The sequence below is a fragment of the Dendroctonus ponderosae genome, unplaced genomic scaffold, assembly GCF_020466585.1.
Source record: "Dendroctonus ponderosae isolate FM_Combo_2020 unplaced genomic scaffold, Dpon_F_20191213v2 Dpon_F_20191213_1, whole genome shotgun sequence".
Lineage (NCBI taxonomy): Eukaryota > Metazoa > Arthropoda > Insecta > Coleoptera > Curculionidae > Dendroctonus > Dendroctonus ponderosae.
This window is the reverse complement of record NW_026017110.1, coordinates 63,165,876-63,179,205: the sequence shown is the minus strand read 5'-3', so window position 1 is coordinate 63,179,205 and position 13,330 is coordinate 63,165,876. Positions and strand designations below refer to the sequence as shown.

General features: G+C 37.8%; 2 protein-coding genes across 2 annotated transcripts in view; both read right to left on the bottom strand.

Moving 5' to 3' along the window:
- LOC109540960 (histone-lysine N-methyltransferase trithorax) overlaps positions 1-7,170 on the bottom strand; it is a 10,909-nt gene extending 3,739 nt beyond the window's left edge. The window contains exons 1-5 of the mRNA XM_019909545.2: positions 6,920-7,170; positions 5,477-6,808; positions 5,009-5,389; positions 4,770-4,937; positions 25-4,616 (exon numbers count right to left, since the gene is read on the bottom strand). Of these exons, the coding sequence (XP_019765104.2) occupies positions 25-4,616; positions 4,770-4,937; positions 5,009-5,389; positions 5,477-6,808; positions 6,920-7,063 (6,617 nt within the window). The 5' untranslated portion in view covers positions 7,064-7,170. The remainder of the gene's footprint in view (positions 1-24; positions 4,617-4,769; positions 4,938-5,008; positions 5,390-5,476; positions 6,809-6,919) is intronic.
- Positions 7,171-7,671: 501 nt separating this feature from the next.
- LOC109540961 (hemicentin-1) overlaps positions 7,672-13,330 on the bottom strand; it is a 103,061-nt gene continuing 97,402 nt past the window's right edge. Inside the window, exon 8 of the transcript XR_007280380.1 lies at positions 7,672-8,022. The gene's annotated coding sequence lies outside the window, so the exon portion shown is untranslated. The remainder of the gene's footprint in view (positions 8,023-13,330) is intronic.

The window sequence follows — 13,330 nt, the reverse complement described above, 5'->3', positions numbered from 1 at the left end:
AAAAAAAAAACCGATATTTCATACCTGGACTGAACAGCTTGAGAGCCCAGCGACGTAAAAGGTCCTCTGTGCTTGGAAGACAGCCAACTAAACATATCGTAGGGGTCAGAGTTGCCGGTTTCGTGTGGCTGACAGCGAACAGCTCCAAATCCATGAGAACACAATTCAGCAGTATCATACGGATGCGGGGTGAACTTGTACAGAGGCTTGTACTTAACGCACTTGGAGGCGCCAGGTAATTGCTCTACCAGATACTTCACGTGACTGGACTTTAAACCTGTTATCTGGACGGATTTCATCTGTTTGCCATCAGTGGGAAGCGGAGGCATATTATGAGCAGCTCGAGCCAACTGCACAGCTTCCAGTACTTTGGCCCAGCAATCGGAAATGGATGTCGAAGAGTACCGAAAGCCTTCTTTGTTTTCCATAGTGTAGACTATGGATGGAGCCCCCGTGGGTTCCGTTTCCTTTCGTGGAGTTTGTTTTGGTTCTGGAATATTGTTCGCTTTCCCCTCTATGGACTTCAGTGTTTCCTTCTCCTGTTTAAGAGGCGACTGAATTAACTGAGGCTTTACAGAGAGCAGAGGCGCATGCTGCCTGCCGATGTGGGCTGCAACTGTTTCCTCGGGTTGAATATCAAAAAATGAAAGCGATTGATTTTCTAGTGGCTTTGAATCTGAAACCTCAGGCTTTTCCACTTTTAAAAGATCATCGAGTTGAGGCATGTCAAGTAGTTTATCTTGTGTTACTTCCGCACCAGTGATGAATATGTCCGCATTCTGGTGCACTCGTGCTACGTTTGATTGAATTGCATTGTCTATAAATGTCTGCTTTGGTAGAGCTTCAAGTGGGGGGACCATATTGAGCTTTTGGCTTTTGTCAACGTTTGACAAAGCTCTGGTATTGCCATTATTTTTTAGGCAAAAGTTGGCCGTTTTCTTGGATGGTGCAAGGAGGCTTGATTTCTCCAAATAGGGCTCTAATTTTTTCGCGACATTTTCTACAGGGAGATGTGCTTCCTTAATGTTGTTAATAATCTTAAACCTCTTCTCTAGTTCGTGAAAACACTGATCGATCTGGTGGCGCGGTGGAATTACTTCTATGTTCGAGTTTTTGTTTATCGCTACTATATCCATTCGTGTCCTCTTTTGCACACTTTCGGTTTTGTTGAAGTGGTTGGATTTAAAACTATCAAACTTAGCTGACTTCAAGGGCTTTTCAAATATTTCCATTTGAACCTTTTCAACTTCTTTCAAGGGCTCGTAGGTAGACAGTTTGCAAAATTTTTCGCTAGGTTCAAAATCTCTGAGCGGGTTGTCTTCGACTGAAAACACTTTGCACTCTTCCAACTTAGACTGAGCTTTGATAATTTTGTAGTCTAAAATTTCAAACTTTCTATTTCTGGCCTTCGGCGTGTCAATGATTTTCATCAGATCTTTGGGGAACACAAATTTGTCATCCATTTTGATTTGAGATGGCTTCTCCACTTCAGGGAACAACTTAGTAGCATCGGCGATCTTTCTTGAAGCCCGAATAGCATTGGTAGGCATCGGTAATACTCTGCTCATAGGCCTTCCGTGTGACGTCGGAGGTTTTGGTATTGGAGGAACCACATTCATTGGAATATTCTGATCTGATACAAAAGGTGCCGTCGGCAAATTGATGCAGTTTTGTGCCGCTGTAGTGAGAGACTTTTGAGTGGTGGACGGTTGAGAAGAATAAATAAGTGTTGGGGTTTGGGAAGTAACAACAGTGGCTGGCTGCCCTTGGGAAAACTGCTGAGGAATTTCCAATTGCCCTGAAGAATTAACCAGTACAAAACTATTGGAAGAAACATCAAGTACCGGCTCAAGTTTACTGGTTTGGAAGACCTGAGTGGTCGTGCTGTAGCTACTATTGGCTGTTAACACACCAGGAACTGGCGTAGGAAGGAACTGTTGGCTCTGCATCACAGTATTTTGTACAATCGTCTCAAAGCCATAATAAATCTGCGGTTGAGGTTGCTGAGCCCAACCAAAAGTACCACTGCTGTCTAAGACCAGCTGTTGTGGCTGTTGAACAATAACAGTTGTTGGCTGTATGCTTGGAAGGATTCCAACAACGCTTCCATCCGGCCGTATTTGCAACAATTGAGGCTGCGATTGCACTTGTGGTGCCAGCTGCACGTACTGTACACTCTGATTGGCTTGGGGTTGTGCAAATGTATCAACAAATGGAACAAAACCGGATGTTGTTGCAGGTGGCATTTGCTGGATAACCATCGGCTCCCTGCGAGCTGATTGGGTTCTTTGCACCAATACTTGTTGCATCGGCTGCAAAGCCATCGGATGCGCTTGCTGCTGTTGAAAGTCTATGGACGGCTGAACGATTTGAGGCGTCATGGAGGGAGCCACACAAAGGGGAACCGAAATAGAAATTGGAGCTGGGTCTGTTATAGTGATTGTGGGCTGTACCGAAATTTGCTGCGACGGAACAAGTGGAGGTGCTGGCGTTGGTTCTGGAACTGGAATATTGACTACAGACGTGTGAACTTGACTTTGGTAAGACTCAAACGCCTGGATCAGAACGGGTTGCGTTGGTTGGGAGACTTCAATTGGCTGGGAGACAACTATAGTCGTTTCTTCCTCACAATGGATATGCGAATCGAAGTCCGCCATATTTTCGGAATCACTCTCACTTGTACAGAGCACCTCGCACGAGTCCAAGTGGCGTTTGTAGCTCGCTTGCGTTCTATATGTGCACTGGCATTTTTCACAAGTAACTGGCTCCTCTGAAATTGGACCCCAAGCATCGATAGTGTCAGTTCCAATGGGAGAACCGCATTCACTTGAGCTGTCATCAAACGCACCATCGACTTGAAGCAGCAGTAAGTTGGCCGGTGTCTCTTTGGATATCTTACGCTTTTTTGGAGGCGAAGGATGACTGCTGTCTACTTTGTAACTTACGGTAAGGCTCAATGGCGGTATTCTAGGTCGAACTAATTCTTTTCCCGCCGATCGAAAATCAGATGTTTCAGCACATGAGTCTTCATCGTCTGGTTTTTTAAGAGACTCTGTAATGCTTTCCGTATTGCTGTTATCCAAGTTGAGCATATCTTCATAACTAAAGTTAGAAAAAATGTCTTGAACCAAGATTCCATCAAGAATATCATGAGGCAACTCCTCGAGGATGGTATCAGTCAGCTCCGGTGACAGCAACTCTGTTCCGTTCTTTTCTTCTTCATCTTCCGACTCTAACTCATCCGATTTTTTGTCACAGATGCGTCTCCAGTCGTTTAACTCTTTCATTGCCTGATCAATCTTGATTTGTTCGAGGGAATGATCTATAGTGAAATTTTTGTCTACTGTCACGATGGTACAATTAGGATTTTGTATCGAAGTCGTTATGATGTATGAAACTAACTTCCACGGTTCCTTAGTAGACCAAAATAGCCGCGTGCAGATGAATCCCGTAGGGATAATTGCATCGGCGGTGTCAGATAATATAGGTTCGATTTTTCCCAGGTTCGTTATACACAAAGAACCAATTAGGCAGGTCACTTTCTCGGGATCACATCTGATTGCTTCTTTTGGATGTTGTTCAATAAACAAAGCACGATTTACTTCAAAATCCTCAGTATTCAGAAAATAATTCGATTTCTCTAGCTGGTGTTTAGAACAAAAGCTCGCTTTATCCAGAATTCTAAAACGAAAGTCTGCTTTTCTGGCACACATAAAGTGATAACTGGAAGATCTGCATAAATGACACTGAATACTGGCCCCAAACTTGCCACATATTGAACATTGCGTACTTTTAGAACTTTCTATTGTATCTATCACGTTTTGTAACTGATTGTCCATCTGCTCGAAGACATTCGTTGACCAATATGCACAGTTTGCATGAACCCAACTATTATTTCCACAGTACAATAATCTGGACTCTTGATTACTTAAGCCGTCACCGGTATTCTGACAAAGCTTGCACATTCTGTTATCCAGCTCCTTCTTGGGAAAAATAGCGTTATTCGGCAGAAGTTGCGAACTTTCACATGTTAGGTGTCGGTAAGGTAACAAAGGTACGTTCTCAGCTGCTTTATGCAATGGCGAAAACCAAGGAAAAACGCTCTCAAATATACTTCTATACGATAAGACGACTTGTTCAGAATCATACACTCTTAAAGCGTCTTGCATGTCTTGGTCAAATCTCTTCACCGAGCTATATTCGCATAGCCTGCATTTGATGTCAAGCAGAGTATTTACTGAGCAGCTGCTGCTTACCAGCTGCTTCTCGCTTTCGTCAAATGAATAAATTTGATCAACGTTCTTATTGTAATTATTATTATCAATATCGAGACTTTTTGTAGCCATAAATTTACGAAATGATGATCCTTTAAAGCCAATCCTTTTTAGAATGTTTTTAACAGGCTTGTTTTTGACTAGCAATTTGAGTACTTGCCTAAAGCACCTGTGCATTTCAGATTGCACCGCCTTATGCCACACATTGCTGTCGTCACCCAAGCATTGACTACAGCTGAAATTTGCTGAAACCGGTAGCAACTTTAAAATGTCATATTGTTCACTCGTTAATTTTTCGCAGTCAGCATGAACCCATCGTTTGCATTTTGAACATTCCAACATCTGAAATAGGATTTTCTATTTACTAAAAACGAGGGCTTTTAAAGCGTTCGAAAAATTTACGTGTTGTCGGCGAATTATTTGCTCAGTGTCAATAAATAAGTATACAAAAAATATTTATCGTAGGTATATGAAAAGAAAAAAATATTGACTTACTTTAGTAAGGCTATTCTCTTCAAACGAATGCTGGCATATTGGACAATGCTTCCCAATTCGCTTCTTGTCTAAGCAGTTGAGGCATAAAGGCATATTGCCTGGGAAACTGGAAAGATTGTACGCTGTCGGCGTACCACAGTCCTGACACTTAGTGCAATCCTTACAAATCTGAAGATTAAAACAAATAAAACAGTAGGATTAGCAACACTCGGATAGATTCCACGATTCTGGAACATTACCATGTTAGGAGAGTTATCATCATTTTGGCTTGTCAAACAGTCACTGTGATAAAGCTTAAGGCATTTTGGGCAGCTCACTTTTATCTTGTCCACTTGTTGACATTCCTGGCAAGGTGTGCATTGAATGCATACCCAATCCTTTTTTGAGATAATAGGTGCTCTAATCTCTTCCATGCAGAAAATGTGATACGGCTCGCAGCAAATGCAACAAACCAACATGTTGTCTAATCCTGCACTACCGCAGACAAAACACATGGCACTTGTGGATATTTCTTTCGTTGTTACCAGAGAGAATCCTACGTTAAATCTATTTTCTAAATTTAGCTCGTGAGAGTTGTTCAAAATGATGCCTTTTTGAGCTGATGCAGACATAATACTAGGCTATAAAAAAGAAAAACGTTAAGAAACAAGTTCTAATTACCATCTAGATGAGCTGATTAACAGTAACAAATTAGATTTTTGGTTTACCTGTTTAATACTTGGAATTGGGAGACTTTTGGTTCTCTCTTTCTTCGGCATAATCGATTTCTCATAAAAGCTCTTACAGCTGCCACTATTTGATGAAATATCTTCATCAGTTATGCTGGGAAAATCGAACTTACATAGATCATTTACTTTTAAGGCGTCGTTACTAGCATTTCTTTCGATCAGTAGGTCTGAAGAGTCAACAGTAGTTTTCTTAACACTCGTATCAACCCCAAACATGGCAAGCGGTTGTCCCAGGACTATTGAGGCACTTCTACACACATGTTTCACCCTTGGACCTTTCAAGTCAATCTTCTGTCTTTTAACATCGGATGTGACTGGTGGAATACTGATTTGAGATTTCTGTGGAGGCTTAAATCTAACAGGTCTTTGCTTCACAACTGTTTCTGTTTGTCCGAGAGGACTTTGAACGTTTCTTTGCCACAAAATGGGAGGTAACGAATTGCTAAACGAAAAATCCAAACCTCTCATGTTCTTCGGAAGCAATTGTGTGAGATTCTGCTTTAATGTTAAAGGTAGATGGTAGGCTTTTAGACACATTTTGAGCCAGCATGCCGGGCAGCGTGATCTGTAAGCACATTTGGATATTTTCCAGTGTTGACTTCGTTCTACTGGTGGTACGTAGCACGTTCCTTGTCCCACAATGCAAATTAGAACACTGGAGTTTTGAGAACCCACATTTTGCCTCTTAATTTGTTTAGCTATAAATTTTCTGCACGACTCACAGCTATAAATGTTGAATTTCCGGGCTTGTTTCACAAACCGATAGTAACGCACAGCACCGCACACTCCACAAATAATTGTACCGGGCCCATTATGCAGGTTAGACGAAAAAGGGCCCTGCGTGCTCACTTGGTTAGGTAGTTTCAATCTCGCCTGTCGCAATATAACTCTGTGGCCATTTGAGAACGCTAACGTGTCCTTTGCATCCGACTCTGAAGTATTACTTTGATCTTCCGATTGTTTGATGGCTCGCTTAGCTAAGCCCTTCTTTTTAATACTCAGAGTTTCATTTAAATCTATAAACCTTTTGTTGGGTTTGATCACTCTGGATGAATGTACACTTCGTTTGGGAAGTACAAACTTTCCTGCAAAGTTTGTTGTTTCCTTTCGAGCGTGGCCCTTTGCAAGGTTATTTCTGGCGGTTCGGTTGTTTTTTAGGGCGGCTTTTCCACGAATTTTCGATATAAAATTTCTCTGACGCCCATTTGTTCGAATTGTTGTACTAAGTTTTCTGGACAGACGCCTTCTAAGAGGCCTTGCCTTCTGTGTTTGGGGCTTACTTTCACCTTCATTTCCGGAAAGAACGTCTTCCTAAAAATAACATTTCCATGTTTATCTAATTTAGCTTTGCCCTTTTGTCTGATTGATCATATATTGGTATTGTGTGAAAATGTTTAACGACGAAAAACACCGAATGTTTACCTGTTTATTTTCTTTAGAAGCTCCAATAACTGTCACTGAGGAACTATCGCCTTCCTGATTTAATTCTCCCGTTGGAGGAAGCACGTTTATCCTTTTTTTATGGCAGTGTTTTGAAGGCTTTCCTGGAAACTTGCTTCGTCCCATTTTCAATTTATTATTCGTTTACATTTTAGGTAAAATATAGCATTTTTGCCGTAAAGAACCACGCATTCGTCAAAGAACAACAAAATTCAACGTCGTTAAGTTTGCAACCTATTTTACCGATTGAACGACAGCTGTCAAGCCATAGGTTATGATACATAAACATGGTATATTAACCATACAACTGTTTTCAAACAACAGTTTCAAAGAGTTTCTATCGCATATTGTATTTTACTATTTTTGATTTATTATATATGTAGACTGTATTTTTCAATTTTAATTACAAGTTTCAGCTTTTTCAATCGATCAATAAGCAGATCTGCTCAAAGATGGCGCGGCTTGCGCGATTCCGGGAACACTCACGCGATGTCGGTATCGATAGTATGTACGTATGACCGATTTAATCAAAGCTCTAATGAATTAACTGGATGACTAAATTAATGTTTGTTAACACAATACTGAAACATTTTCAACAAACTAATGAAAAAATTAATCCAATAAACATGTTTGTCTAATGTGTTAAAATGATCACACTATTTACTTACCATCATGGAGAAACTGTATTTTTGAAATAGTGGTATTTTTGTCAGCAGCAATAAAACACATTTTTTTAAGTAAACAATAATTTATTATACATAATTATTAGTTAGTGCGTAATGAGTAATGAATAAAAAACGTTTTTAGCTTAGGAAACTCTATGTGCTTATTATTACTTACGTAAAACATATTTAAGTAGGCTTTGCACCTTCAGCGAAATAAACAAATCTGCGATAAATAGTGTAAAAAATGTATCCCAGCAGACCAAAAACTAGAGAATAAGGGGCCGAGAAGCACATTTTTTTCAGCCACTCCTGGAGAGTTTTTCCTCTGACCTTTGTTCTCAGTATGTTCTTTAATGCGTATCGGATCTTCACAGGAATAATTGCCGCATCCGAGAGGCGAAGAATAATCGATCCATCTTTCTGTAAAATATTCTATTCTATTTACCATCATAACAAGAGAGCTGCACTGAACAATTGTACATCGATCAGTTGAAAAATAACCAAATCAAAAGAAATTTCAATGATAAGCGAAAGCAGTTTTGGTCATCATACCACGTTAGAAAGAAAGCAGGAATATAATTATTTTGAAACGGGATAAAAACGACCACCCTTCTGAAAAAGGTAAAGGATTATGTGGTTTTGCCAGAATGATTGCTTGTTTTGCTTCGCTTCCGTATTATTTTCATAAGGGAATTGAACGAGATATACTTGTGGACAGCTAAAAAGCTTTTATACCAAAAGTATTGTTGGTGAAAAGTTAATCTTGTGACAAACATTTGTAAAATATGCAGAGCAGATATAAATGCGAGCAATGAAAATTATGCAAAATGCGATATAATTATGTTCCAAATAAGATCAATTATGTTGCTAAAGTTTGCACTAAAAAAAAGCCAGTAAAAATCCACAATTTCCATAGAAATAATATCTAAATTTAGTTAAAACAGGATAAACCACTTGATACTTACCGCGACAATCGTTTGATTAACTTCAACTGGAGGAGCATCAATATTAAAATATTTCACCTGATTCGCGCTTTCATTAAAAGTAATTTTTCTTTTATTTTCGCTCCTTATATAAAAATCGCTATGCATTTCCGACTTTTCGTCTAATGAAGAAAATTCTAATTCAGCAGACATTTTATTGATGGATATTGACTGTTCAAATTCAACAGCACGAGTACAGTACAATACATGCAACGCTCAATTTATGAACCTGCCTTTTTGATAAGACTTCTTAGAAATGACTAGCAACACGGTCGTCTAGTCTTGAAAAATATCGTTTTTTTTTACAATAATCTATTTAACTGAAATATATATTTTTTTAATTTCAAAACTTACGAAACAATACCTACGCAGTAGACGCCAATATGGCATTTCCGTTCACGTAGAACCCGGATTCCAGGGATGCTTTCTGGAAAACCGTGAAAAGTAATAAAATAATTTCTGGATTTAAATTTCCAATAACTTTGCGCTTCTCCCGGAATTTATCGATTTCAGATGTGTTAACCATAAATCTGAAGATTTATCGCTTTTTTTACGGGACAATGAATCATGGCCTTTGAACATAATTGCTAATTGATTGGAGTGAGCTTTAAATTCACCAAAGAAATTAGAACAACCACAATCCGTAAAAAGCTTTCCAGTGTCGTCCAGTCGTTTTAATCCAGCTCTAATTTACACTTTTCGTTCTTACAAAGTGAAAAAAGCAAACATACATTGGCTACTTCTTTGGGATGATGGAAAGTTGAGGACTGGAACGCACAGTGAAGTGATATGGAAAATAAACATACAACAGGAGTTTAAAACAAGTTTGAATTGATGATTGATTAAAATGTTTCAGTCATAACTTTTTAGTTCACACGAATGGGGATTTCAGTTCCAGTACGAGAACTCTGAAAACAATCGGTGAACAAGCAAATACAATATGAAATAAAACTTATTTTGAAAATCTGAATTCGGTTATTTTTGAAAAAGGGTTTGGAATAGTGCTATATGAACTTGAGACTTATACTTTTCAGATAAAGGATCTGAAATCCTGCTACTACGTTCTTATCGTATCATACTGTTATTAACTAAATTTAAGCTCAAAATTACTTTTTTCACAGACCGTTTGTTGGGTATTTCGCCTCAAAAAATGTTTGTCTTTAAAAAAGACAGAATTTCCTCACGTCTTTTCTCGTCAATCTGTAATAAAAGACGTGAGGAAATTCTGTCTTTTTTAAAGACAAACATTTTTTGAGGCGAAATACCCAACAAACGGTCTGTGAAAACATGAATCCGCCTCAACAATAAAGAATTTATCTTCAAAATGACTGTTTATTCATTTATTTAATGATTCTAGTTAGCAACTGAAAAAATTTCCCTGAAAACGGTTAGGACTGCCACTGTTTTTGTCATGATAAAAGCGAGCCAGATTAGTCGTTTTTCCGTGCATTTATTTTGAGTACGGTAAAGAGATTTGCTTTTCATCAGTGAATTGTGGAATTTCCTATCATACATATGGAACAGTTTCTATTCGCAGTCAGAAGCGCCTTCTCTCTCGTGTCGCTGTAACAGATTCCCTCGATTAAACCTGACATTTGAAGAAAATCACTTGAAGATTACACTGTGGCTTGCAAGGGCAATACAAAATGTTTATTAAAAAAATTTGTAGAATTCTACAAAACTAAATTTCAGTCCAGAAAATCAATCTGAGTGAGTTTCAGTAGGGCCCTAAAGAACATATTTAGGAAAGATTGATACGAGCCTGGGGTTTTCTTTTTACATACCTACTGGCGATTACTTAATCGGGAAGTAAAAATGTTCCTGAAAATTCAGAAGTGGACTGGAACGTTCACAGTTGAGCTATGAATTTTTATTACAGTATTATACATTTATAAACAATGTTCTACATAGTGGCCTATAAGTTGACAAAATTATTTACATTCAATTTAAATTGGTAAACACCACATATAAATAATACAGATACATTCATACACCCAACTATAATAACTATTGTTAATTACATTATACAAGCCGTCGTAGTTATTTTGAAGAATCATTGAAAGTGAAACAATAGGAATTTTATTAGCGTTATCAAACGCTTGAATAATAGCATGGTATCTGTTAGCCATAAAATGTGCATATTGTTCGGTTCGCTGTTTATCCTTCAGAAGATAGGAAAAAATGTGGGTTCTTTGTTCCATTTTCTTTTGCAATAACAGGTTAAAATATTTGAAAATTGCAAACCCATGCAAATGATTAGGAGTATGTACAGTTGACCACTGAAACATCAAGTTTGTTTTATTTTTATTAGCTTGCAAACCTTTGAGCGAATTTCGTTTCAATCAACTCAACTAATAAAAATAGTATTTTTTAGACCTGAATCCTTCGAGTTTTCATCTTGGTTATATTTGGTATGATTTAATTTGTTCAACTGATTGAAAGCGGAGATTTGAAGAATATTTTCCCATCATGCAACCGTTTTTCCAACTTCACAGCATTGTTCGAAATGGACATAAAAGACGAGACGTTTCGAAACTTTAAAGCGTGCACTTAGTTGCAGTTTCTGCCGCAGAAAATATTTAATAATAAGTTGGTGGAGAATTTTGGGATGCACAATATGTCACTATATAACAGAAACGAAGTTCATTATATATTCAACAGGTCTGCCATCAGATAAGTGTTGAAATTAGCCCGCACGACTTTCATCTAACTAACTAATTTGCCTTAACGCTTTTATTTTCAACTGCCCAAAGAAAAGTTGTTTAATTATGTGGAAAGAAACAGATCAAGTATTGGTTGATAGCAACAGAGTTTTAAAGTAACCAACTCCCGAACCGTACTTAGAAATGAAAGTAAGCGAGAGTTGAAATAAAAGCAGCAGCATTCCGCCTGAAGTTCTGAAAGCCCGCATTTCCTTCTTACCTTGCTGAGCCAAGTCTCTGGTGATTTAACTTTTAAATTGACAAAAGACAAAAGGTATTACCAACAGGATACGCTCCAAAGAAACTAGGTGAGCGCGACAGCGTATTTATGGCTAAAGCTTGCCTCCTTAAGCATGATATTAACTCATGGGCCCCTGACATGGCCTTTTAAATCTTACTTAAAGCTTAATAAAGATGTGGGAATTTCTATTTAACGTGTTACTCCGTCAGCATATTTTCATGTCCTTGAAAACACCCCGATGTATGTGTCGGCTTCACATACTTTCACATTTTGATGAAAATCAACTTTTCATGATAAGAAGCAGTTAATTCCGGATAGAAACTGAATCTGATAGAAAACAAAGATGAATGTCGACTTCAGCGGAATGTTTCTTTGATGTAATCAATAAAAAATTGCAAAACGAAACCTTAACAATCAAATTACCATCAGAATTTTAGCTTTAATAAGTAGGCGGGCAAATAAAACCTTTGGGCTTATGCGACTTTAGGGACAAAATGCTTATTTCATTTAGCCTAATATCGTACCCTTACTTTCCAGCTATTATATCTTAATTATACGAAGTTCTGGGGCATAGAAAAACATAAAATAAGTTAATAAAAATGGCAATCAAATCCGGTTTATCTCCCCATTTTCCTCGGATGCCCGGCAATAAACTTTTGGGAAAAATAACGAATCCATTTGCGAAAAAAACACTCGTTTTGTTGAATTCAACAAAAGGCCACTATAGTGAAAATTAATATACGAAAAGCTCAACTTTTATGTGCTATTTTCAGACTTTGTCAAAAACCACAATTTAATTATTCTTCTCAAATAAATACGCCGACCCCATTTTAAAGCATTCCAGATTACAAAGTCATTAGCAAAAAGCAATATCTTTTCACAGGACTGTCAGAGTTCTCTCATTATCAACTTCCATACTTCAGTATTTTTCGTTATTCCAGTTAGGGGCGTTAGAAAAAAGAGACCGAAGAAATTATTTCTCGACGGTTTACTTCAAACATGTCAATTGGTTTGGTTTCATTAAAGTTCTAGAGAGGAATGCTCGCTTGACACTCTAATGACTTAATTTCGTGCTTCTACGATATCACCCTTTTTCTTATTTTGCAAAATTCCTATAATTTTATATAATGACCCTTTATTATTTTTCCTCTCACTGCAATCGGCATAGATAAATGGCTTATAGGCCAGGAGCATTACGACGAAATCTTACAAATATGGCTCTAACGTGACCTAACATAGATAACTATTGGAATCGCCATATTGAGGTGCGCCAGTTTGAAAAGGTGTGCTATTTGCATAAACAACAAAAAAGTGAAGAAATGCGAAAATCGCGTTTTTTCCGGAAACAATCGCATAACCACAATAACTCGGTAAGCATGCATTTTAGACAAAAAAATAAATGCTTATAAATTTGTTCGTTTTGAAATTTTCTACAAAATCCAGTCGGCCTGATATTCGTAGATTTGAAATGTTCGCATTAAACTGCTCGCCAGTGCATCGAAAGTCGGTAAAACAAGGTAATTCTAATTTAGTTATTGTATATACTTTCCTGACTGTGTCAATTCCAAATCAAATTAATTCCTGGGTTTCAGTCATTTATTGTCTCTATTTATCAATCAAAATACGTTTCGGTGTATTTTTCCACCATCATCAGTTTTTATGTGTAGCGTTGTTGCTGCTTTAAGTCTTGGCATGCATTTGTTGCCTGCAAAAATGCATGCCAAGGCTTAAAGCAGCAACAACGCTACACATAAAAACTGATGATGGTGGAAAAATACACCGAAACGTATTTTGATTGATAA